Genomic DNA, 27,436 nt, shown 5'->3' on the forward strand with positions numbered 1-27,436 from the left:
AATCTCATTAAGAAAAGCATGCCACCCCCATCCCTGGAAGACAGATGCAGCAGAGAACTATACTATTGCAAAGGCCACATGTCTGTATTTTAATAAGTTAGAAGAAATCCAGATATAGAAACCATAGAGTCACTGAAATGTTAACAAGTTAATATATTTTAAAGCAAATATAACAGTGTACACATAAAAACCATTTAATACAAAGTGAAAACCGTTAGATGCACCTACTAATGCAGATTTTTGGTTATTTCCAGCTCTTTCACTGAAACTTGGAAACAATGCTCTTCATTTCAGTTACACAGTAAGTAGTGAAACTGATCTATAGCAAGCATATCACTGACTTTTCATTCACCTGGGAAAGAAACAGCACCACTGCAACTGCTAGTTTCTCCAGAAGGGCATCCAAATGAAACAGGCTGTGCATATCCGCCCCACTTGCTAAGCTATACAAGAATGTGGATTGATTGCTGCTTCTGACTAGTAAAGCTCAGTAAGTGCATCCTTCTGTACAAAAAAAACCCCAAATATTAAAGTGACAACATAGAAAACTGGCAACAGATAACTATGTCTGCCTAAAATATACACATATGATACATCATTATGGGCCATGCTGGCCAGTACATAAGTGTTCAGGAGCAAAGCTTTAATTGCACAGATTAGAAAACTGAACAAATGCTTTTACAGAGCAAAGCACAAGCTTTGGTTTATGCTTAGACAATGAACATTAAACCTTCCATTTTTATTATAACATCTATTATGAAAAATGGCTCATGAAAAAAAAATGAAGCTCAATGTCTTATTCAGTGAGCCCATTCTCTGTATTTAAGACTGGGAATGCATTAAACTGTATGAAAAGCTAGTGAATTACAAAGTTTGACTTGCCTCCTTCACAATTCCCCAGCCCTCCCCCCCCCCCTTAAAAATGCTGCATATATAAAAATAACTCCAATATGGCACAAAAGTGGGATTCTCAAGGGAAGATAAAGGATAAAGGGGCATAGGGAAGCCTCCACTGGCAACACCAAATTGCGTCCAGTCCAACAAGAATTTGCACCCTATACAAAATGAGCTTCCCTGTGTTCCAGTTCTTGGATCCTTTTTGGTCTTAGTCTCTGGTAAGTAGGCTTCAGATCTGTGGGGTGAGTATCCTCTGAGTTAGTTCCTTGTTTATTTGTGGTTTGTTCAGGATCACCTGATGGAAGTGCATAGCTCCTAGCCAGTTTCACAGTATTATCCTGGTGAAGCACAGAGCTAGCACTGGCTAGTGCACAAGCTTTAGCAAAAGGACCCTCTCCATTTTGTTTTGATTTGTTAGAGGGTGGTTTATAAAATGTGCCTGGGGGTGGCTGCAATGTTCTTGGTGCCCTGAAGGTAGTAAGAGGATTGGCATCAGCACTATTTCCTTCTGTTGCTGTCCTTCCTGACCCAGCTGAAACAGAATATGGCTTACTAAGAAGAATGGCATTGGCTGAATTGTTATCGGTGGTGCATGATGAAGACAAAGCACCTGCAGTTCCTCTCTCAAGTGCTCGGTTCTCCTGGGGCACATTAGTCACAATCATTGCTGTCCTTGCTGTGATATCATACTGTTTATATTGCTTGTCCCAAGTTTTGCGCAGCATCTGAGTGTCATAACAAGGAAGCCTGCAGCAGGTATTAGCAGCAGGGAGTGCCTTCACCTCTGAAACTTCTTCAATAGTTGGGCTCCTGCCAAGCTTGTCTGGACTTACTGCTCCTGCATTTTGTGAATTTCTCTCATTCAAAACACAAGGAGGAAGTATTCGGTCTACAGGTAGGCTCAGAGGCCGAGTAGCTGGCTTTGTCCTTGAAACCCGCAATGGAACTTTGGTAATCTGACGGGTAGGTTTTCCAGGAAGTAAGTTAGCTTTAGAGCTGTCCTCACCTAGAGGAACAAATGAATCACCGTCTCTCTCTGAAGCTGGACTCACAGCATCACCTAGAAACACACAAATAGATGTGACTAGATCTTTGCATCACAAAGAACAGTCAGCAAGACTTGCCAACAGACTATGAACTTTACTAATGATCCCTCAACAGCTGGTTTTCAGGTATACCTCATATATATACTAGGAGTATCTAACCAAATGTCAGCATTTCAGCAGCAGTAAAACATACTGTACAGATGTACAAGGAAGACAAAGGAGAAAACACGCAAAAAGACACTACACTCTTTTGACTGATGCTTTCCCATCCCTGAGGATTTTCAGGTTTAATGTTTTGGAAAGTTGAGCTATTCATGACTGAACTGGTAGCACCAGCTGAAAGTCAGTATAATTAAAAGGGATCATGTATAGTTACTCCTAAATAAAGTGGATGAAATCATACCTACATTAAAACAAGCCACTGTAGCAAATAAACAGGAAAATATCTTATAGAAGACTGGTTAGGTTAGCAAACTTAACATTTCTGCTCAAGAAAAGCCAACATCTAAAATGCTGGCAGCTGATGATTCTGTCAGAAAATTATTCCCAGCGCCTTCTAGTTTAGTTCTTGTGAGTGGCAATGATACATGTTCTGAGGGAAAACAACAGTCAAAACATGTTGACGGCTGGATATTGGTTTGCAGAATCTTAGTGGATTTCAGAAATCCACAGTCACTGCATGATTTCCTTTTTATTTTGTTAAAGGGAGAAACTAACTCTTACCAAATACTTCAAGCTCTGATTCTATAAACACAGGTTTCTTAAAAGCCTTTAGAAAGCTTTAAGTCTGTTGCTCTTACAGAAGGTAAACAGTATATCAAGCAGTGATAAAGCACATTTTATCACTTGCTTCTGTCGAAATTGAAGAGCTGCATGTACTATCATCTAATGCATCAATGGCTGCCTATTCACCCACCCCAAGATTAAATAAAAGCACACTAACCAGTTACAGATGTATCTACTTGTTCTTTTGTATTCTTGCTATTGTTTGATTCCAAAAACAATGCAGCTGTTTCTGAAGCTCTGCTTTCACTTGGAGTGATCAGAATACGCTGTTAACAAAAGTCAGAGCAGAAGTAAATGAGGAGGAAAGGCACTCCTTAACAAAAAAAAACAAAACCACATAGATTTAATAGAAACAGGCTCTGAAATGCTGCAGCATTTGTCATAGAAGTTAAGATGGCGCAAGTGACATAGCAGCAGCACAAGAAACATCACTCACTTCCTTTACAGCAACAAACGACTTCGTCTGCTGCTGTGGCTCCCTCTCTTCTGCTGATAAAGCAACTCTTTCCATAAGGCCAATTTCTTCAAGCTGAGATATGTTCAGAAGTGGTTTCAATGAAACGTCAAATATCTTTTCATAGTATGTTATGAGCAGCTCCACTACCCGGGCTTGATAAGGGTAATCCACGAGTGATGACAAAGAAACTGTAGCATCCGTTTGACGTGGCCTGATCAGAGTTGGGCCAAATATTATGCCAAGGTTGCTGGCTGACATTTTATTTTCATCACACTGTTCTGTAACCCTGCACAAAGAGGGAAAATAACCCCACCAAAACCCCAAGAGTTAGAGTTTTACTACTACAGAAATATTTTGGGTATTAAAATATTATCTTTAGACATAAGAGAATGGAAGACAAATACTGAAGGTGGATTGGGTAGGCAGGTAGAATCATTGAAGACTACATTTAACAGCAGCTTAGATTAAATGTTTTCCATTGGTGCTAAATGGGTGTTTTCTGGCCCATTTGGTTAATGTTATTTGTGGCTATTTGGCATTGCTGTAGTTGGGGAAAAGAATATCTCTTTTGTCCTAAGCAATAACACAGCTGTAGCCCAATATTACCTATTTTTATTGGCAGTCACCAACTTGGTACATTCCCATCACACATCATCGTGTGAAGTGAAATGTAACTGCAGAATGGTGGTTAACAGACATGATACAAATTCTAATTTTCTGTTAATAAACACCAAATCACTGCCCCACCTGGGTCATATCCTGATTGAAATCATACCTAGGTCCCTGTAGCTGCTACTAGGTACTAATTGCTGACTCCAGTGCTAGCAGAGAATCAAGAATAATGGAGCTCAGCTCTTTCCCTCCTTTCTTTCAATTTTATATTATTCTTTCATCTGAGCATTCATTACATTGGAAAACAAAACAGCAACAGAACAACATCTTCTAGGGCGTACATGGCTACTTCCTTTACAGCCATCAGAAGAATACAAGAGTTTCCTAGTACACAGCACAGAACAGTTTATTTTTCAATATCAGTTTTCATTTAAAGTCTTCTCTCACCTGTGAAGATGTCCAATAAGGTACTGAAGAGTGTTATAGTTTGGTACAGGCAGTTGTTTCAGAAGATCTTTAATTTTAATGATGATCCTATTCAACTCAATACAGATGGACTGTCTTTTTTTTGATTTGGGGCTAGCTTGTTTAGCATCCAGTTCCTCATTTACATTCTGGCTTTCTTTTGCAAGTCCAATGAACTCATTGTAAAGCCGAAACAAAATCAAGGGTTCTGGAAGCTGAAGAACGAACATTTCAGAAGCATACTCATGTCTGAACTGTAACTTGTTTCCTTCCTTTTTTCCTTCACCTTTGTCTGGTCTAGCACCTTTTCTTAGATGATGACATTGTTTAATCCTCCATTAGCTCAAACCACAGTTTGTCAAATCCAATCCCAGTCAACAAAACCACTCCTCCCTACATCTCCTTCAGATGGCTTTTGCTAGCTCTTTTCTGCAATGACTTCAAGACTGAGCATTTATCAGTACAGGTACAGACTTCAGGGAAGTGATTGCTGTGAGGGAGAGTGCTACGCTGCATATGCACAAATACAATAATAGAGCAGTTATATACCTTTTTCAGTCTTTGATAACATATTACATGTGGTATCAAATTTGGTCCATAATCCATTATTCAAAATTGGATTTCAGGACACATAAAGCACAATTTAAAATGAATGTTAAGTATTCTCTCAGTATGAAAATGAATACTAATAATCTTAAGTTATGATCCCTATTTAAAATACAGCCCAGTGCCTCAGACTGGTAGCACAGTCTCATGCATCTAATATGCAACCTTTTGACTTAAGTAGGCAGAGTGCATCTTTTGCAAATTTTTAAAAGCACTTAATGATGATGATCATAGGACTGGGATGTTCATCTCTGCCAGGCAGTGTAAAGAAGAGGACAGGACCATGCAGCTAAGGATTAGTCCTTTCAGGGTTAACAAGTTTTCACAAAGACTCAGGAACTTCACTGGGCAATATCACAGCTTCATTCTTTCAGATACGGACTAAAACTGTTCTAGAAAACTCCATCACAAAGCTTTGAAGCTCGATTTTGAAAGAAAAAGACGGATAACCCCTCCTTAATGAACACAGAATCATGACCATTATGATTGCCTAATGAAATCTGGTAGTATATATAAACAGGAATATATTAGCATCATCTGCGTGATGGGAATATGGGAATGTTTTAAGCTTCATGTAAGACAGGCTAATTCAGTAACTAGGAACATTTTAGAAATCAAAGCTTCACTACAGTGTATAATCAAATGCATGTTCTGCATATAGTACTAGTACTTCAAGAGACATTATCCCCATGTGGAATTGTAATACAAGCAGCTTTCCTTGCCTCTGTCACAGGCTCCATGGGAAAATAAAGCAGCCTACTGCAAATGTACAAAACACTCAAACTTCTGCTGCAGGACTACTAGAAAGGCTGTTCCCCCCCCCCCGCCCCCGCCTTGTACTGATGTGCTACACTACTTTGGATTTCCATCTGACCTCTCAGGTGCATACCTGGCGAAGATACAGCTTGAGAACATTGCTGATATCATGTGCGTAGAGTTCTGAGAGTTCGACCAAATCCTTGCCATTTTCAAAAGCTTGACAAAGCTTTTCAACTCTTGATTTGGCTCCATTCACACGATAAATGCCCTGAAATTAAGAGACCAGCACAACTCTGTTTTAATTTGAAAGGCCAGTGTAAAATACTGATGATACAAACAATACAGCATTAATATCTTAAGAGATTTCCATTTTAAAGATTGTTGGTACTGAAATTCCATAACCAAACTTGAGCATACCTTGACATTCAGAGCTCTGCTTTCAATTTCTGAGGTACACTTTTTGATGATGAAAGGAATGCCATCAGGAATGTTTTTAGCAGCTTGGGCAAATTCCACTCCAAACAAGTGAAGCCTTCCATGAAGTTTTTTGTGCCCACATTGAATAGCTAAAGTCTCTAAACACTTTTTATGGCATGCGAGTGAGCACTACAAGGGAGGAAAAAAAAGCACATGGTCTGATGCAATCTAACACCGTAAGAAATTTCTCTGTCACCCCATATGTGAGCAAAGATTTATTAATCTGTGGTGCTTTCACTCACAGTTCACGATGATTCTATGAGCCACAGTTACTGTACTTATTTTATATGGAAAACTAATGCAAGTTTCCAAACCTCCTGACTTTACATAAATCCCAAGCTTTCCAACTTACCTCCTCACATTCAGCTCCATGAAATACCACTAAGCTGTCACATTCTCTGCATTTAGATGGAGCTCTCAGCTTCCGGAGTTTGTGTGTTTGTGCTGCTTTGGACATATTGGCATTTCTAAAAGGTCCTGGGGAATTTGCAGTTTCAGATGTCATATCATTTAAACCTGGAGAGAATTTCTCTGTTACAGTCATTCTAATATCTACTACTGAGATAACATATTTAATTCTGATTTTTAGACAGAATTCTAAATAACAGCAACTATCAAAGTTATCAGAAACATTTCAATCACAAGGAAGCAAAACAATGTTAGAGTTTACATCACAGACACATTAACTGTCAGATCATCTTACATTAAAGTGGAATCAAACAGGAAGTTCTTATCGTTAGGTATTTCAACCTTCTCCTGTGTTAATGGCAACTAAATATTAGGACATTTAATTCCAACTGCTCTGCTGCTCAGGCAGCTATTAATGAAAGTTTCATCCTGTGTATTTCAAAGCCCTGGACTAGAGGGTGAAAGATGATGTTAGTGCTGGCCTGTAGTGTTTCTGAAGTACTTAACATCAAAATATTTTCTAGAGAATTCCAAAACAGAAATCTAGAGAACATTGAAAACAGCAACTGATGCTTTTTGTGACCCATTTTTTTCAAGCAGTTTACTTAAAAGGCAACTCCGTGAACCAAAATCCTTTGTTTTACAGATAAAAACTTAACACATACAGTTAATTGCCCAGAAAGCTTCTGAAAAACTCAAGTATCGATTAAACAATTCCACTCCAAGTGGAATTTTACATTCATTACACGTTGCCATGTCTTAAACCTGGATCTAAATTAGCACTGTTAACCACAGGCTGATTCCTAGAAGGCAAAGTATACATTTAGGAAATAAGGACTAACCAAAGAATTTCCTGAAGGCTTTACTGAGCAAGTGCCACGAACATTCCAGAGCTATTTATAAGTACTGCAGACATCCTGTAGAACTATTGCTGATAATCCAGTTATTCAGGTTTTAGTACCTGTGGCAACATTGTCTTTGTATAGGCAAAATTCATGTGAAAATTCGAAATGGTCTGGTCAATCTGGGACAGACATTACCAAACTTGCTTATCTAAGTGGAAAAGGGTAAAATCCAAGTTATTACCCTAAACATTTGGATCTCCTTTTTTCCAGTTTGCCAGTTACCATATCTCTGTATCTGTTTAGAAGGGATCTTACATAATGCAGTGCCATGTGGCTGATTTTAAATACAAATGTCTGGAGGGAATGGTGAGTGGATCATTTATGTTTACCTCAGGAGGGTGAAGACACTAAAAATGTTCAAAGGCTACTCATATAGTCAATCTAAATGTACAAAGACAATTCTGCACCACTTCATTAAGATGACCTGAACATTATTCTTCAGCTCTCAACCTCAACTGGCTGCACACTGTATTGAAAAGTTGGCAATCAGAGCCTTGTTAATGGACTTTTCTCTCAAGCACATTAAAAAGAAAAGCCACACTCTACAACTAAAAGCATCTTCTAGGGACTTCAGGTATGGAAACAACATTACCACAGTCTGAAGGAGATGGCGGCTCTCTTTCATCAAGATCATCTGCAGATGACATAGTACCAGTGGAAGGTGTTCGGGGAAGTCGTCTTTTAAAATCCCCTAGCAGATGAAAAACATATTCGGGAAGCTGTAAGTATCAGTTCCAACTTTCATTACAGGCTCTATCCAACACTTGCTAAGCTAGCACTGTCTTCATTAATGTCAAACAACCCAAAGAAAAGACTTCAAATGAGGGCAGCAGTGAGTATAGCTGTACCTGGGCTAGCAGATGGAGAATCCATGGATCGTGACTCACTGCTTCCCCCTGCACTTTCAGAGTCACTGCACATTCCTCCACTCTGGTTGCCAACCGACCACGATCTGAATGGTGGTGGTCCTCGTATTGCTTTTGAAAAGAAAATGCACAAATTCCAAGTGTCAAGGACAAAATTACATAATTTTTTATTTAAAGACTATGATTATATTGAAAATAGGAAAATGCTGCAAAAGTTACACGAACGACCAATAGAGTGACAGAAAACAAACTACAGGATATTTACTCTAAAGCCTCAGGATGCAAGAAAATTAATTCAGAAATTTGACACTTGGGCTTCTGTAAGACCTGAAATCACAGTACTTCAAACAACCCCCTATGGATTCTGAATTGCTAAAGTTAATCAAAGTGATTTAGTACATTGAGCTTGACAGTACTTGCTGTTTGAATTGCATCTCACCTTTCTTGTCAAAGAATCTAGACATACAGGCAGTATTCCATTTGTCCTTACACTCAAATACAGAACTGCTTTTATAGGCTTCGAACTTTAAAATACCTTTTTTACCCGCTTCTCAGTGCTTCACTTCTGACAGTGAGACACCAAATACACAAGACTAGTATTTTCTGTTTAAAGACTGAACTCCAGATGAAATACAGAACTACCTTGCATATCTGTGCTGCTGGAAGATCTCTTCTCTCCAATCTTTTGTGAAGGATGATAAACAGGGCTTCCCACATCATCTAATGTCTGAGCAGGAAAGTCTCCTGAACACTGAGATAAGTTACCATGGGACGTATGGACACTGTTGCTTGATTGCTTATTAAAAACCCTTCAGAAAGAAAAAGAATAATTTTGAAGAGTAAGATATAATTAAATGAGAAGCAATGTACTTTGTTTTTCACCCCTGGGCGCTAAAAAGACTTCATTTAATTACTGCTTGTGAACATACATGGATGTAACTCAAAAAAAAACCACAAACTGGACTTGAAAAAGACAAAACCAAGCAAATCTGTACATCTAAATATCAGAATAATTCAGAGGCTATTGCATTCTGCTCCTATTCCCTCCAGAAGTTTCTCTGGGCAGCCATGAGGACCATTCGCCTATAAACATACTGGGGTTAAAATGCTGTGCTTTATGAAGTATGGAAAATGTGTTGAAGCTGGCAGAGAGCTTATAAAATCTGCTGTCAAGATAGGGACAAAAAGCGTTAATGGTAAGTAATGTAAAATGCTGAAGCACCCTGCGGACAAAAGAGTCTGCTAGCCAAATGCAGCAGTTAGGAAGCTGTTCTTTAACCAGTTCTACCCTAACCAGCTGAACAAAAGAAAGACTTAAAAACATTCAAGTTTGCATTTGTCCAAGCTACTGTCTCTTAAATCAATGCAGGCCTAAGCAATAACAGTGATCACTTCAAGTCCATGAAGAATCATAAGGCCACATCAAGGAAAACAAAAGGCAGGAGAGAGGAGAAAAATCACACTCCTATAAATCCTTAGCAGTAAATAGCTGGGAGAGCACACAAAGAGTTTGAAATTTCATGCTCATCAGTTTCTCCTCAGGGAGCTGCACAGTTAAATCCCCCTCAGTCAGAGTTCATGAGTATAACCTAAATCAGTCTTAAAAGGCAGGAAATTTACAGACAAGAACCAAGAATCTCAGCTTTAACTTTGAATTTCCTGGCTTTTGTTGGTAGAAGTCTGACTCAAGCTTAAGTTTTTTTGTATTTAGCTTCCTTTTGAAAGACGATGACGACACTTTCCTGTACAACTGTGAAACACGAAGATTGGAATGGATATTCTGGTGCTTTAGTGCCAAGAAGACTGTTTTACAACAAGTTAAAGGTGCAAAAGCATTTGGCACACCCCTGACACAGAGGGGTTGTCCATTTTGTCTTGTAGTCTTTACTTCCACATTAGCTGGATCTTTAATGGGTTAACATTAAAAGTCCCATTTCACACAGGCTGGAAAAAAAGCAATCTCTAACACAGGGACATGTGGACTTGGAGCTTTTTTTTAGTCACATAGCATGAGACAAAAATCAAGCACCACTTCCTGCCAAGAAGTTGCCAAATGTAAACAATGTGAAAGAAGGTATGTAACAGTAAGGGCTGCAGCATAGGGAAACTACCTCCTCAGGCTTCTTAAAGTGATTATCAAATCCTCCTGCCACACCACACTAAAATGTACATTTTTCATATTAACCAGTATCTATATTACAATAAGTCAATTCTTGCACAATTGCCAATGTCTTAGGAAGTCTTATTACACAAAATGACATTCTACTTTGGAATGTGAAGTCAGGTTTTATGCCACCATTATATATGATTTTTTTATACATATATATATAAATATATAAAATATATATAATCTGCCAAAAGATAAGTCAAAGGAGTAAAGAATGGTAAAGCACGGTAGAACACCAGGGTTCATTTAGTTCCTCCAAAACCAACTGTTGCACACACGTGCTTAGCATTTAATTCTAACCCAAGCAAATACCACTTGTAGTTTGGGACTTACCCATCAACCTGGGAACTCTGGGTTTCAAAAGAGCCTCGTTCAATAGGAATACCTTCCTTTGGCAAACTCTTCACATACTCCGAATACTGCTGACCAGGGTCATAGAGTTTGGCACTTTCACAGAGGGACTGGCAGTTAACTGGAAGAGATACAACCTGAGCATGCTGCAGCTGGAACAGATTAACTGTTGCCTGTTGGGAGAAAAAACACTTTAATATTGTAGATCATTTAATACACATTTCACTTGTACATTTGTCCACCCAAATTCATATCCCAACAGGGAATCATTTCAACAGTAGGAGTAGATAAAATCTAGAAAATAGTAACAGTTGTAGGGGTGGATTTTGTGCAAGATTCCTCAAACAACTGCAAAAGCTTCATGTGTAGTATAGATACTGGTATTCCTCTTCTCTCTGGGTTACTGAACACTCCAGGCAGCAAAGGCAGTTCCAGGGGTCTCCCACTTTGGACTGAACAAGGATTCAAGGTTGAGCAAGGATTTCTCCTACCAAAAAAGGATTTTTCATGCTCTGGGGGAAATTTTAGTCACCACTACAGTGATGAAGTGGTTGGGAGTTCCAAACCCAGATGAGGTCCATATCACCTCAAGACAAGAAAGGAACCAAACTCTGTCCCAACAGAACAGGTTAACTGAACACTTTGTTAAATGACATAAACCCTCTAAAATACTTCACCACAATGCAGAGACCAGGGAAAGGGGCATACACGGCTGCTTCTTCAGCTTTGGGGTTGCAAAGTTGTTTGCAATTTAAATATACTTGAACTATCAAATTTGTCCAATCTTTCTACCCATGGGTTGTTTTTTGGGTTGCTTGGGGAGTATGCTATGTGTACGGTGTTTTCCATTTCCCCCCTCAGCACTACATTGTCTTTGTCTCATCTAAAAAAGTACACATCTATTGGTATAAAGCACTCTTAAAGCTTCCTTAAAAACTGCATATGTACATATACTGGCTTGATGATTTTCTTTGCTTATTTACGTGCATTAAATTAACACATTAAGTTAGGCGCAATGAATCCTGTAGTAACTGAACTGTCATCAAGATTAGCAGGCTCCACGCTGCAGCGTGTTAATGTCCGTTCTGTACTTCAGCCAAACATCTTTGCTAATGCACTGATGAAAATAATGGGAATAGGAGCTGTACTCTTAAGCAACAGGAGAGTGATGCTACTGCCATCAATATTCTTAGAGAGGTTTTACACAAATCGAGTAGTCACGGTTCTTGCAAGGCAACAGCTCATAAAAACCCCAGAAGTATTCATGACATGTGCAAACACCTTTGCCTCTTTCAACTCTTAACAGAAAGAGCACACCACAAACATATTAAAAGTTTTCCTTCTTTATCTATTGGCTTGACCTCTGTCCTTTGAAAGCTTTCTATTTTAAGCAGTTAACACTGCAGATAGGACCTTCTCTTAGTCTTAATAATATCTCTGTGCCAAACATATTTTCAAAAGCATGCTTACAGCTTTAAGAGTCAGATCACACTGGTAAATCAGCTCCCGAAGCTGTGTTAAGACATCACTTTTAAAGCTTTCCAAATAATTCCTTTTCTCTTCAACCTCTGCCATGCTTGTTTTATAGTGTTCATTGGCCTCTTCAGCCTAGAGGGAACACAAGTAGAAAGGATTGATAGACTACACACCTTGATACTAGAAGCAAAATTAAAAACCCACACACAAGATGCTTGTAATTGGAAAGCCCCATTTAGGATAAAAGCCCAGAAGAGCATAGCGTCACTAAAATTAAGCATTATGAACAGAACACTGGCTCAAATCCTCCCATTGGAAAAGCATGATTAAAACCAGCACAGCCTTAATATAAGAAGCAAGGAACAAAACTTCTTACTTTTTGAAGAGCTTCCTCTTCCAGCCTTCGTTTTTTTTCCAGTTGCTTGCTGAAATCTTTCACAAAGCTTCCACTTGAGCTAAGCTGTTCCTCCTCAGCACGAGCAGTGCAGGATTTGGCCTTTTCATACTCATCTTGACGCTGTGTATATAATGACTTTGCTTTCCTTACAGCAGCTTCCAGCTCTTGCTGCAAAATATAACAAAGGAAAAAAGCAAAAGAATGAATTGTTTTAATTTCCCCTTTATTTAATGTGATGCTTAAAGAGGTCTGTACATGGCAATTCAAAGTACATAGTCATAGAAAGATAAACTCTTACAAGTATGTCATGAAACTGAGTTACATGCCACATCCAATAAGCTCTATAGATTCAACATATGAATTTCAGTGTATAACAGCCTAGTTTGAAAGTTTCATCCTTTTTGAAGACTTTTACCTTCGAACACTGTTAGAGAGGAAAGAAATACCAACCATTTTTTTCTGTTCTCGCTGCCAAAGCTCCTTGATATCTTTCCTTTGTCTGTCCAACTCATTTTTCCTTCCAAGAACAGGCTAGATAGGAAACATTAATAGAATATGTCAAGGACTTTCAGCCAAGTCTGTTCTTTTGAATCATCTGTGCTATACAAAGCTTTTTTAAAACCTAAGAATACCTTGGTCTGTTTCTTTTAAGCTTACCTGCACAAATTTGTTAGACTGGAGAGCAGCAGCTGTTTGTTGCCAAAGCTGATTGTTCTCAATATCATTTTGAAAAGCAGTAATGAATATTGATTGGAATGGCATGTAATCCTAAAATTACACACAACACAACATTAATGGTCTAGGTGAGGTAGAAGCATGCTGATGTTCTAAATGTCTGCATAATTGACCTACACTTTCACCTAAATTTCGGAAAGAATTTATATCTTGCATACAGAGTTAGGTATGGATGTAGAAAATGACTCATTTCTCAGCTACACTTAATTTTACAAGGAAAACACTTAAAAGCCTACAATCCCAAATGACAAAGCATATGGGATACTAAACAGAGAAAAGTCTGTTGTGAAAAGTATAAGGTCTGCGTTTTCAACAAAAATAAATGTATATATCCAAATTTCCATAGCAGATAGGAACACATAAAATACAGCAGATTTTTTAAACCAGTGATTTACAGAAGAAATCAATTCTGTATCCACTTAAAAAGTTTCACATTTGGGCAAGGCATCCAAGAGGTATTAAAGACTTTAAAATCAGGTCCTAAGATGTACTCACCTGGTGTCCAACAAGAGCTTTAGCAGTTTCAGCCATTTTTGCTAAGTTTTTAGCACACTCCACTTCTGTAAAACAAAATGCATAATTACTGTTCACGCTAACAGTTGCACCACATGCTAAATGCTTGCTACATTCTCTCTGTAAAAGGCTATAGAGGGGACCACCTTCACTTTGTTGCAGGCTTTTAATTACAGGAAATGCATGATTGTTCTGCCCACTTCAGCAGAACAGCTCCTAATTTAGAAATCACATTATTGACAGTCTGCAGCACAGAGGCCTGACAACAGATTGAATTTCATCATGACAAAGCTGATTAAATGCCAGAAAGAGCCACTCACCCAAGCTCAGCTTTTTTTCTACCCATGCGACTACATCCTTGGTATATTTTGACCATGCCTTAGCATATGACAGAGCTGATTCGATTCCGCTGTCATTTCTCAGGAGCATGCTGTCAACCTCCTCTGCTCGAAGATGTCCTGAAAATAAAGCATCCGACACAAGTGAATTTTAGACATTACCACATGCTGAGAGCAAAGCCAGTATTAGCCAACTGTGAACGCTTAAGCAGCTCTGACCTGGAGCTGGTCTTTAATGCTAGTTGACTCTAAACAGGACTGACAGAGGTTTTAAAATACTATGACCCTTTAATTTGTTCTATCTGTAGTAGTCATATGGTCAGCATAACTTTCTTAAAGAAAGTGAGCCACTGATCACATGCTGACATACACAAGTGCTTCAGGCCCTGGTTCTTCCAACACCCCCAAAAAGCAGCCCAAGTTGGTTACTCACAAAAGCAGAAAACCCCTGCTACAGCAAGTTTTTTACAGTGAAGTTTTAATGGTAGCAGAGGTGTAAAAAAAAAAAAAAAAATGACCAAGCAACTTACAACATTTTAGAAGATCAAGACACAGATAGGCACACAGAATGTTGTTTATTAATATTAAATGAATGGCCTACCTTGAATATCATCCCTTTCATGCAGTGAACCCCCAGATTCCACAGAAAGATTCTCGAAAGACTGGTGTACAAGAAACAAAGCATTAAGTTAGTGAAGGGAAGCTCTCACTGAACTGACAGGCTAACAAGAGAAATGGCATCATCTGCCCCTTTCTTTTTTAATGCAGATAACGCAACAAGCTGTACTGTAACTCCCTCTCAATCTAAGGCACAATAACCTTCCAAGCTGTTGACTGAGGCATAATAAATATCAAGGAATCATTCTATACCTTTAAATCAACAGTTTTGAGAGGCCGAGATGAAAGAGGCAACTGTTTAACAAAATGGGCTGATATTGAAGTGAGCTCCAGCTTTTCTTAGATCCCTACCTATCTTTTGAAAAAGCATTTTGCAGACCTCATGCCATGTACACTTAACAGACACCATTCTGCAAGCCTTTAGAATCCTGCCTTTCTTCCTCAAGGGAACGAAGTCGGAACTTTCTCCTCCTGTGCACTGTAGGCACAACAGCTGACTGGTAACACTTGCTAATGAAGCCCTGACAACCAGAACAACCTGACAGGATTTAATCCAATAATAAAAGGTATTTAGCACAAGATTTCATCCCTACCTTTGTGCTCACGTCGTGTTTTGCTACCCCTTTAACTGTGGAAGGTGAACTATTTGCAGGACTGTGCTGTAGAGCACACCACTGAACAGATTTAAAGGAACAAGTTTAACTAGTAACCACAACCCCTTTAAAAACAAAAACCCAAAGAAAACCAAAACCCTACATAATTTTAAATAAATTACTTTCAAAAACTCAGAAGCAGAGAGCACACAGAAGACACAGGCCAAGAAATAGCTGCAAAGTGGCCTTAAACTTTACAAGAACAGCTTGTTTCCATTTTAGACTTTGATGCCATTTTACTTTCAGACTTAAAGCACAGAATCAAGAAGGCAATAGTTCTTCTACGTTTATTTGAAATGTAAAAGGAAACCGAACATAAAGCACACAAAAATCCCTCGATCATTGTTTACTTCACAGCAAAAGCAGCTTTTCCATATACCAAACCATGAAAAGTATTAATCCCCAATTACATTGTGCAGGATTAAACTAAAGAACAGCTCCATTCCTAAGAAAGTGGAACACTAGTACAATCGCTGTCTAATAAAAGAGAGGTTTGGTAAAATGGAAGCACCTTTTCATGAGGCCCTTTTCCATGTAAAGCTATCAACCAAATGGTTAAAAAGAAATCAAATCTGACTTTAGAGATGGGTCAATATTCAGTTGCACAAAAAGCCTGGACATTCCCAGATTTAGTTCTGATTTGGATACAAGATATTACTGTCTTCAAGTAGATTTTAAAGTAGCATAAAGTTCAGGGAGAACAAATAAGAGGGAAAAAACCCATGCTTTGTGTTAACTCAGGAGGCACTTAGAAATCATGTTTCTAAAAACTATTTTCCATTCTGTAAGACCCAAATCATTTCAGTCCCAAGCAGAATTCACCCCTTCCAGCAATTCAGGCACACTTCTAGACAGGGCCGTTAATCAATGCTCATTCATCCATCCACTTTCACCCCACTTCAAATACGTAACACTACGTTTTAAAAGCAAGCACGCGGATAACCACTTTGTACTACACCTTATGAGAACCTGACCCACACAGCTTGCCCCCTCAAGCATCCGATTACTGTGTAGATTTAACTTCTCAAACCAGTCTCTTGGGTCTTTTCTCCCCCATTACTCAAGAACTCTCTGGGTAATGTCTGAAAGAGGCAGACATCTGCATGCATTTTAAAACCTTCATCCTTCCCCTTTATTACGCTCTCAGATCTACAGAGCATCAAATAGCATTCAAATAGCTTGTTCAGTAATGAGAGGTCACACATGCCTGTCTCATCTCTTCCAATGTATTCTAAAGCTCTTCTGGTTTTAATTAAAAAATATCTTTGCTTCCACCTTGTCCTGGTTGTAGTACAAGGGCTAAAATGAGAACTATTACATTTGCTAAGAGGGGGTATACATATCATTTAACTTAAGCATCCAAGCGGAATGTCTAAAGAATGTAGACTCCCCTGCAGTCAAGACAAGCAAGATCAGCCTCCCCCTACCCAGCTCAGAGCAATCCTATCCTCAACAGCTTAGGTAGGGAGGTCCCTAATATAACAAGCAATTAAAATCTCTCCCATTAATTAGCCTTCACAGTATTTACATGTTGAATTCTACCAAAATGCTATTCTCGAACCTTAAAAGATACAGCTAGCTGCTATGTTCAACTACTGAATGCACACATCTACAGGAACAGTTGATACAGCTAAATAGTTTGCATTTAACTCCTCCTGACACTCAAACTCCTAGTTGGCCTCCAAATTGCTCTCTGAACTGCAAATCAAAGTGAAATGCTTCATCTGTTACATCTGCATTTATCTGCTTTGCCGTAATGCACTTAAATCTAAGACAGATTCCTGAGAAATCAAACCATATTATTCTACCTGCTCTAACATTTGTGATTGTTCCCTTCCACATTAGGAAAAGCGAATGATGATACAAAAAGGTGCTTTTAAATACAAGCCGGTGACTTCTGGAGCATCTAGAACAGAATTCCTTCTTCATTTCACTGTATTCTAATCTCCCCTTGGTCTTCCCCCACCCCAGTGTTCAGAAGGGTGATGCTTTAGCCATGCATTCACTTTGCAATACAATACATGAGACCATCTCCCTCCACAGGAGCACTTTATTGCATTGCAAAGCCACTACAAGATTAAAATGTTGGCAAATTCAGCACCTTCCTCCTGCTGTTGACCCAATGAGCTGCAGTAGTACTTGTTCAAATAATCTCATTTCATTTACATGAGATGCAGGCTTCTATACTTTATTTCGTACTTTCTATCAGCAACCTAACCCTCTGATTCCAAGTCTGCTGGAACCAGTTTTCCAGGTAGCCTCCTTCCTCTCCATATTGTTCATGAAGATGAGTTTTCTAGCAGCTACCCAAGAATTTCTGTGATCATCTTTCTCATATGTGTTATCAACCATAGTGGAAAGTTAAAGACTATTCTCAGCTGCAGCTGCACAGCATTGCTATGATCAATCCTGTGTGAGGGAATGCTAAACTTTAAGTATGTTTTAAAAAGCCTTTTAAAACCCCCATAAACTCAGCTTGTCACATATACCAATTATCAACTGCACTTCCCTTGCATGGAAGTTTTCATTTGACTTGATTTACTTGAAAGTCTGCTTCTGGATACACAGAAATTCAGAACAGAATTGGTACAAAGCACTTTTTAATCTCTTTTTTAAAGCAGTTAAAGGCGAGTTTAAAAAGCTACTGTTTTTCTTTGATAACCTATAAATTGGCAGTGCTATTTCAGCTCTATTAGTTAATCGCTGAAGCACAAACTGGGCTCTGGAAGAAGAAAAGGTTGTTTTGTTATGAATATTAGTCTTCAAAAGCCAAAGAGAGGTCATTAAACCCTTAACTTCTAGGTCTAACAGGTCTACTCTAACTACTCCAGCATGCAAATCATTTAAGTATCTTACTTTTAAGTATTCAGTTCTTTCACTTAACTCATTTAAAACTAAAATACAACTACAGCAGGTTGTTATTTACACATTTGAGTGCTAGCCCTGGTGAGTCATCACTGGCATTTAAACCTGAGAATACATTCAAGTATTTGAAACATTGAATGCATCATGGGTTTAATCTTGTTTTAACACTCAGATGACTCCAAGTGTCCCAGCCCTAAACAGGGATAAACAGTTTTAGTGGAAATGAAAACCTCCTTTAAAAGCTATCAGTCCACACTCCAAGAGAACGTGTTTAGCTTACCCGACTTCTCCGAGATACAGGAAGTCCCAGTGACGAGCCATTGTCTACATCTCCCATAAGGAAGTCTGAAATACTGCCAGAAAAACAAAGACTTGTGTTATTTCATTACTTTACCTCACTGAGAACAAAAACTGTTCCTAACAGCCTTCAAAATGGCTGCAAACAATTTTTAGCCTTATATTCCCTGCAATCTCTAGACCATCACCATTTACCTTTTCAAGAATCAACCACCAAACCAAACCCAAATACCCCAAAAAAGCAGTAAAATTGTTCTCATGTGGTTCATTTAAGTTCGCTTTCTTTTGGACAACTATTAACTGATAAACTAGAGTTTGGATTGCTGTTTAGTCTTCATTTGATTCAGCTCTGCTAACCTCTTGAAAAACTCCTTCTGGATTCCAACTTACACGTTTCCAAAGGTGAATGCCAATGTTTCAATGGAAGAAAATATTTCACTGAAGAGCTCTCTCTTGTTCTCTTCGTTAACTTCTTTGAAGTTCACCGCTTAGGAGAAAAAAAAAATGACAACCCAAGAGTGAGAGGTGGGGTCAAGCAAGCAAGTTTACTAGGCCTAAAGACAGATCTTATACACATGAACACGCAACATTACACTGTCCTGAACAACTGACAAAACACAGTTTTACAGAAGATTAGTAAGAAAGTAAACATGAGAGGAAAGAAATTAACACAATCCAGATGCTTCCCACAATGAAATCAGATTCCTCTTCCACTTCCTATAGCTTCCTACTTAAGCAGCAGCTTTGTATGGGAATGTAAGGGGAAGAGAAAACCCACACTCATTTACCAGCCAAAGCCACACCACAGAGCAGTTCACAAATGCAGTCACGTATTTGAAAACCTGCTTCTTTTCTGGGTAGAAATTCCAACATTCAGAACACGAGCAGTAGTTCATGGAGGTGCACACACCCTCAACTGCATGTGATCCTGTTGCATCCAGGACATTTGATTTCTGACTTGAATACAGCCAAATAGAAAGCTATCTAGATGTACTGTCCATAGCAAAACCCTTTAACTATTAGCTCTGTAGTCTGGCAAAAGTCCCCGAGTTCTCCCCATTGAAAGCTTTCATGCCAAACTGGAATACTGAGAAGACAAGCAATTTGTCCAGAGTTTCTATTAACTGGATGAAGAGGAGAAGGGAGGAAGGAGAAGACAAGACAAAAAGCACAACCAGTTTTATGCATTTTCAACTTAACTCCTTGATCATTGCCAAGTGTGAATTATTTCTGTAGAGAAGTCACATAGGGAATTATTTATTATTTTGTCAAGGAGACCCCTTTAAGCTGAAGCTAAGCCCTCTGGATGCAAGTTCATAATCTGACGTTGCAAGAACAGACAGTTTCACATGAGCTGTTCACTCTGATTCATCGCTTTCTGCAGGACCTGTGGCAATGTCGATTTATTTACATTTAAAGTACAAATACAGAAAGAATGGACCATAATGACTTTTACAAATATCAAAAATTACATCATCTTCCAATGTTGCCCATTCTATGCTCATTTTCTTAGCAAATTAAAGTAACAGACTTTAATATTTAAAAGTATCCAAACTTCCTGCCAGGTGCCTAAACACTAATGGGTAACAAACAAAGAAAGTACAGTAATCTGCTCCCCCATTAGACTTCCTCTGTGAAAGGAAAAGTTTTTAACCAGTAAATTAACACAGCTGCATCCATTTTTATGCAGCATTCCTGATCAACACTTTAATAACAACTACTTCTATATAATGCTATTACAGAAATATGGGCACTCTCATGGGCTATTTGCACCATTACTTGCAGAGCTGGAACAATGTGTTGTAATAACCTACAGCCAAAACCAGCCATATACTATAAACAAAAATTAACAGTCTGTCACCACAGTTCACTCCTTAATTAAGGCTTTTTCTACCTCTTCCTTCTTCTACACTTTGTAATTACGTTAAAAAATGCCTCTGGCACCTTTGTGAAGTAAGGCTCAATAAAGCTCCACGGATTATATATAAAATCTGTGGAGTTTTATTATACACACACACTTCTTAAACGGCAGTGGATTTCTTTATTTTTGTTAATTCAGCTTAATGGAAAACCTCAGCTTTCCAGAGATAACCCTGCTTCTGAGCCCAAGCTTTGCATTCCAAATCATTAAGCAACAACAGTTACTATGAGATCTATAGATTACAAGCCACTAATGACTAGAAAAACAACTGGGGTGCCAACATGAAACACAAACTATTTCAAAATTAAAAGATCCCTGCAAAACCTGTCTATAGATTCAAAGCACTTACCACTGAAACACTCTTACATCCATCAGCTGGGGTGTCTTCAGAGAAAAGAGCACTTCTTTCACTTTGCTAATGAGACACGAATATAGACAGCCCTAAAGAAATGCTGTCTGTTTCGCTCTGCCTTCCTGTTCCAGGAAGAGTTGTATTAAGCTTTATACTTTAAATACTAGAGAAATCCTTCCTTTTCAGGATCCATCACAAATGGAATAATTCATCTGAAGTTTCTTCAAAATTGCCACTTTTGCCTACAAGGTTAGTGCAAGCTGTCAGTAAATAGTGGAATACAAGCAGCTTTCTTCCAGCTTACTACCACTGGAATGCTGATGTACTTAACATCAACTTTAAACCATGCACTCTCTTTCCCCAGGACATCCTGACTGCACACAATAGCCACTGACAACAATGAACTTTAGTAATCTTTCCATGTCTGGAAATGACAGCTATCTGTCTATAGTTCTACAGATTCCAAAGCAAGTATTCAACTTAACAACACTTTCAAGTAAGACTTCAGATGGCATATAATTAACTTTAAAAAAAGAAATCATATTATAGCAATATATTAAACTTTGGACTCCAGTATGTGAAATGCAAGCCTAGCTTGCATTAAAGTGGATCTCTGTTTCCAAAGCTAGCAAAACTGTCTTCAAACTGAGGCGACTTTGGCAACCTCATCAAAATGCTACGAGACACTGCAAAACTCTCTATACCATCCAAAAGCTTTCTGATTCAAGCACAGAACAGGCTGGGGAGCCAGCAACAGCCATGGAAGTTTTGAAAGCCAGAATACCAGAAACTGAAGCAGTGTCTAAGGACACTTAAGCAATGCTTCTGAAACCATGAAGAGGGTGTCACCTGTCAGGACCAAAGTGGAACCAGGGCCTTTGAAATGTGAAGCTTAGCTCACAGTGACCACAGCACGCAAGCTTCTCTGATGCTGTCTTGTTCCCTTCCAATCAAATCAACACAGCACAGCCCAGGACAGCCAGGGGACACAGCCACAGCAGATGGAGTCTGCAGGAGTTTGCTTGCCTTCTGCTTCCCCCTCCCCATGCGCACGTGCAAGACTGGCAGAGCAAAGCCTGGGTAAGTCTGAACTACACCAGCCTTCAGGATTTACTCTCTTCAGGTCAATTTTCTCAGACCTAGCAGACGTATATGGTAACACCGCCATCTACTTCCTTAGATAGGAATCCATATACTTTACTAGCTGACTTTTAACCAGTAAGCAACTGACTGACTTACTGGAACTGAATACCTTTGCAATCAGTTTTCTGTATTAAACTCCTAAAAATGCTACCGAGAACCTTTCTGAACTATTTCAAAACCAAAACCACCACCCAAGCAAAGAAAGAAGCCAACCATGACCAAAAAACCCACACCTTCTCCCAAAGCAAAGACTTGGAATACTTCTTGTTACTACCTCTCATCTTTAAAAGTGTGTATTAAAAACATGGTGGGAGGAATGTGAGTGAAGAGCAGTTGTATGCAGACTGGTAAGAGGCAGAAGAAGAGCATTTGCAGCTAGAGAGGATCAGCAGGCTGTACAGGCACTGCTTTTCTCCTTTTTTTACCACCAAGTCTGGCAGCCTCCCCAGCTTCAACTGAATGCCAGTAAGTTTGAGGAACTCTTTCCTACTCCCTCCACAACATATTTTTCTCTGAATTTACATCACGGATACACCAACAACATTGAAGTCACTTCACCTTGACAGAGGTATTTAGTTTTGAGGCAGAGCAATTAGAACAAAAAAACCATACCCAAAATGGTAATATCTGCAAGTGCAATTTTCAACTTTACCAGGAAACTGCATCAATTCTAGTGATCCAGTTAAGTCAAAAGGTGCAATTTAGAGCAAAAGAACAGTACAAACTTGAATCCAGCATGGTATCAGAACCATGTACTCTGGAGCTACCAACGATCTGAAGACACTAAGTGGGAAAATAACAACCACGAGTATGATGGTGGGCCAGGCTGGGAGGTGTCTTCCAGAAATAGGATTCTAAACAGGTTGCAAGCAAGATGCTTCGGTCAGTCTCAATTCTTCCAGATCAAGCAAGGTGACATTTAAAAGGCACTCATCACAAAGTACCCGAGTAAGCACGTATAAGTAGTAGAGTCCAAGCAAAGATGCCCGATGAACCATGTTCAAGATTCAGAGACATCAAAGGGGGTTTTTGCCTACACTTTCCTGAAACTTCAGTATAAAATAGTAAAACTATGATACTATCTGTTCTGCCAAGCATCATTCTCTGTGGCAAGATTAAGATAACATGCTATAGCTAGTTTTTCCTTCAATCTGTTAGAAAGGAATAGCATTAGACATCCAAAGCAGAACAAGCAACACACTGAGATCATTGCCACTGAAGGACCAGAGGAATGGCTGGGAGGCTTGAAGGAGGGGCACAGGCACCCTGATTTTTACTAGCATTCAAAAATATTCCCACTTGCAGTAATTTAAAGGGGTAGTCTGTCTGCACTGGCCATTCCCTTGAAATCACAGTGCAACTTCTCATTTAAAAGCCAGAGTTGCTGGTTCCAAAGTTACTGGAACTGATTTCACGAAGAGCAAAAGCAGTCATTTGTTCAAATGGCTATTTGCCTCTATGGGAAGTACCAAATACAAACTAGATTTGAAACCCTGGCATTATGCAAAGATTCAAAAAGGTCTTTCTAGAACCTAAGCCAGTTACACTTCTATTTCTGAAGGGGGAGAAGGAAAGGAAGAAATCATGTGTAAATCCCAGCTTGTTTCTATTTCATCCTCTCCTAAATAAACATCAGAAATTTTCCATGCCAGGTTAATCTTCTTCCTAGTCATAAATGTGACTACAGATACAGACTGCTTCCACGTCTTTTTATAGTTCTGCCCTCCAATGACAAGAAACAGATGAGTCACATGAACTTCTTTCATAATGTCACATTAACATGCCTGGGAACACAGAGGAAAAAGGATACTGGTTCTATCCTACCAGCTCCTCATATTCTTGTAGCTTCCTGTTTATTTAACAGTTACATTAGTCCTAGTGAAATAACCACAGCTGAAAACCTGTGAATGCATGTGCTTCTGACAGGCCAGTGTAAGCAAATGCAGGGTCTGATATGCTTACAAGCCACTACAACCTGCTGTATTTTCACCTCAGCTTCCTCAGTTCCAGCAGCTATACACTTCATTTTGAATACAAACACAGCACAGTATGATCCTCACACCAAAACCAGCTGTGAAAACCAAGCAGGCGCTCAAGACAAACTGCTTTCACATTTGCCACAGGCTATGCTTTTTAATACAGCAAAGGTTTTGCTGTTCCTAAGAGAAGTAGGGCTTGGGTACCTGTCAGAGAGAGCTGAAATGCTGAAACTCCCTGTTCCCATCTCCAGACACATGAGGAATACAATACATGGTTGAACACTGATAGGCCTTACTACAGCCTTCATTTGAAAGTACTTTTTGTATGAAAGGCTACAGAACTGAGGCATGACTGACTGAGACTGCCTTCTTCAGCGTGATCCAGAGCTCCCCTTCCTTGCTATTAACCTGGGAACTCCACAAGGCCAGGTCACATGGCACTGGATCACTCGCTCTGTGGTTAAGTCGTGTTTGCTTTAGCCAAAAAGCAGCCAGTTTATGGCAGCCTCTCCGTTCTAGGTCCAGAATGCATGCTGCTCACCAGAGAGATGAGCAACTCGGGAAGAAATGAGAGAGAACACTATGAACAGCAATTGCATGCCATAATCTTTTATTCCATCAGGAAACACTTCTTATCTCTTTAGTCAAGCTGGAAGAACACATTTGTATCAGATGGGCACTGTATCATCACCGCACTTTGGATCCCATAGCAGGAATCCTAAAGCGAGACTTTCAGTACTGTCAAACCATTGCCAATGAGAAAGCTCTTCACAATGTAACAAGGAGGGGGAAAAAGTCAAAACTCGAGCTCTGTTCCAGAAGCAGGACAAAGACTGTTACCATAACAAAATCAACTCCTTTCATGCCTTTTCTCGTTGAGAGGTTTCTCATTGTACAAGATCATATTTAAGATAGTTCAAGTGGGCCATAGCCAAACAGAGACTTTTCAAATGTCCCTAAAGTAGTCTTATAACTTGACCTGCTTCAACACATCTGACACAAAACTGGAAACCATGACTGTACGGCTTTTGTTTCAAGAGGCATTCTCACAACAACAAAGAGCAGAGCTACTCTCAGCATTCTGTAATTATGCAATGTGCACAGTGCTTTCCTTACAGGAGTTTTTCTTTCCATAAAGAGAAGAATGCAATCCCTCCATAACTATACAAACTCAATATAGTAACAGTGAATGAACTCAACAACGCAAATGCTAGTAATTAGTTGATTTCAAGTGCAAACATTTATACAAACTGAAATCTGAAAGAGCTAAAAAGTATGTGTGAATATCTGTATTGCCCAAAAAAGGTTTAGTACTAAAGTTATTTCTTCCATTCACTATCAAGAGAAATGAAAGAATGCTAAAATAACTGTTCAAAGAACACCTACTCATTAAACCAGGAAGAAACAGATACAGCCAAGCATCCCAGCTGCTCCAGCCAATGAGCCAGCTTCAGTTGGAGCTCGGCTCAGATGCCTCTATACAAATGCCTGTAGCATAGGGAACAAACAAGAGGAATTAGAGATGTGCGCACGTCTACGGGGTATGATATAATAGGCATCACAGAAACATGGTGGGATGGCTCCTATGACTGGAGTGCTGGAATGGAAGGTTACAGGCTCTTTAGAAAAAACAGGCCCGGCAGGCAGGAAGGGGGAGTTGCCCTTTATGTTAGGGACAGGCTGGAGAGTATGGAACTCTGTCTGGGGACAGGTGAGCAGTCCACAGAGTTTGTGGGTCAGGGTTAAAGGGAATATAGCTATGGGAGACATTACTGTGGGGATCTGTTACAGGCCGCCTGATCAAGGAGAACCTGCGGATGAAGCACTCCATAGACAGATAGGAAAAGCCTCACACTCGCAGGCCCTTGTTCGCATGGGTGACTTCAACCACCCTGACATCTGTTGGAAGGACGGTACAGCCCGGCACAAGCAATCCAGGAGGTTCCTCGATTGTGTGGAAGACAACTTCCTTCTGCAAGTAACAGAGGAGCCGACAAGGAGAGGTGCCATGCTTGACCTCGTGCTCACCAACAGGGAAGGGCTTGTTGGAAATGTGACACTCCAGGGCAGCCTTGCATGCAGAGATCATGAAATGCTCGAATTTGAGATCCTCAGGACAGTGAGAAGAGCATGCAGCAAGCTCACTGCCCTGGACTTCAAAAGAGCAGACTTTGGTCTCTTCAGGAACCTGCTTAGGAAGGTTCCATGGGATATAGCCCTAGAGGGCAGAGGGGCCCAAGACTGTTGGTTGATATTCAAGGATCACCTGCTACAAGCTCAGGAGTGTTGCATCCCAACCAGAAGGAAGTGCAGCAGGAGGGCCAGGAGACCTCCTTGGATGGATAAGGAGCTCCTGAGGAAAATTCAATTGAAAAAAGAGGCTTATAATAAGTGGAAGCAAGGACAGGCGGCATGGGAAGAGTACAGGGATGTTGTCTGGGAAGTTAGGGACCAGGTTAGGAAAGCTAAGGCCCAGTCAGAATTAAACTTAGCTAGAGGTATTAAAGATAACAGGAAGGGATTCTACAAGTACATAGCAAATAAAAAACAGACTAGGGAGAATGTAGGCCCCCTCAGGAAGCTCTTAGGAGAACTGGCTACACAGGATTTGGAGAAGGCTGAGGTTCTGAATGACTTCTTTGCCTCGGCCTTCACTGGCAAAGGCTCTGACCAAACCACCCAAGTCTTGGAAGGCAGATGCAGGGACTGTGAGAATGAAGACCTTGGGCCCACTGTAGGAGAGGAACTGGTTCAAGACCATCTTAAAAATCTGAATGTGCACAAGTCCGTGGGTCCTGATGAGATCCATCTGTGGGTCCTGAAGAAGCTGGGAAATGAAGTTGCGAAGCCGCTGGCCATCATATTTGAGAAATCATGGCAGTCAGGTGAAGTTCCTGATGACTGGAAAAAGGGAAATATAACCCCCATTTTCAAGAAGGGAAAATGGATGACCCGGGGAATTACAGACCAGTCAGTCTCACCTCTGTGCCTGGCAAAATCTTGGAGCAGATTCTCCTGAAAGGCATTCTGAGGCACATGAAAAACAACAAGGTGCTTGGTGACAGCCAGCATGGCTTCACTAAGGGGAAATCCTGCCTGACCAATTTGGTGGCCTTCTATGGTGGGGCTACAGAACTGATGGACAGGGGTAGAGCAGTTGATGTCATCTACCTGGACTTGTGCAAAGCATTCAACACTGTCCCACACGACATCCTTGTCTCTAAATTGGAGGGACATCAATTTGATGGATGGACCACTCAGTGGATAAAGAACTGCCTGGATGGCCGCACACAAAGAGTTGTGGTCAATGGCTCTATGTCCGGCTGGAGAGCAGTAACAAGTGGTGT

General features: G+C 39.8%; 1 protein-coding gene across 3 annotated transcripts in view; it reads right to left on the bottom strand.

The window, feature by feature from the left end:
* Positions 1–133: 133 nt before the first annotated feature.
* The window catches only part of ARHGAP29 (Rho GTPase activating protein 29), a 53,043-nt gene continuing 25,740 nt past the window's right edge, over positions 134–27,436 (bottom strand). The window contains exons 6-25 of one of the 3 annotated variants that reach the window (XM_057402752.1): positions 19,085–19,181; positions 18,678–18,750; positions 14,863–14,923; positions 14,244–14,381; positions 13,906–13,970; positions 13,333–13,443; positions 13,126–13,206; positions 12,655–12,843; positions 12,273–12,410; positions 10,785–10,975; positions 8,927–9,093; positions 8,267–8,395; positions 8,014–8,109; positions 6,458–6,621; positions 6,046–6,234; positions 5,759–5,896; positions 4,246–4,478; positions 3,166–3,472; positions 2,887–2,995; positions 134–1,957 (exon numbers count right to left, since the gene is read on the bottom strand). In XM_057402752.1, coding sequence (XP_057258735.1) covers positions 1,056–1,957; positions 2,887–2,995; positions 3,166–3,472; positions 4,246–4,478; positions 5,759–5,896; positions 6,046–6,234; positions 6,458–6,621; positions 8,014–8,109; positions 8,267–8,395; positions 8,927–9,093; positions 10,785–10,975; positions 12,273–12,410; positions 12,655–12,843; positions 13,126–13,206; positions 13,333–13,443; positions 13,906–13,970; positions 14,244–14,381; positions 14,863–14,923; positions 18,678–18,750; positions 19,085–19,181 — 3,578 coding nt within the window. In that variant the 3' untranslated portion in view covers positions 134–1,055. Of the gene's footprint in view, positions 1,958–2,886; positions 2,996–3,165; positions 3,473–4,245; positions 4,479–5,758; positions 5,897–6,045; positions 6,235–6,457; positions 6,622–8,010; positions 8,110–8,266; positions 8,396–8,926; positions 9,094–10,784; positions 10,976–12,272; positions 12,411–12,654; positions 12,844–13,125; positions 13,207–13,332; positions 13,444–13,905; positions 13,971–14,243; positions 14,382–14,862; positions 14,924–18,677; positions 18,751–19,084; positions 19,182–27,436 lie in introns of all 3 variants that reach the window. The other 2 variants (XM_057402753.1, XM_057402750.1) reach the window with 2 other exon arrangements.

This window comes from Pezoporus wallicus, unplaced genomic scaffold, assembly GCF_028554395.1.
Source record: "Pezoporus wallicus isolate ANWC-B61680 ecotype Strahan unplaced genomic scaffold, APGP_CSIRO_Pwel_v1 contig_8333, whole genome shotgun sequence".
NCBI classification, from domain to species: Eukaryota; Metazoa; Chordata; class Aves; order Psittaciformes; family Psittacidae; genus Pezoporus; species Pezoporus wallicus.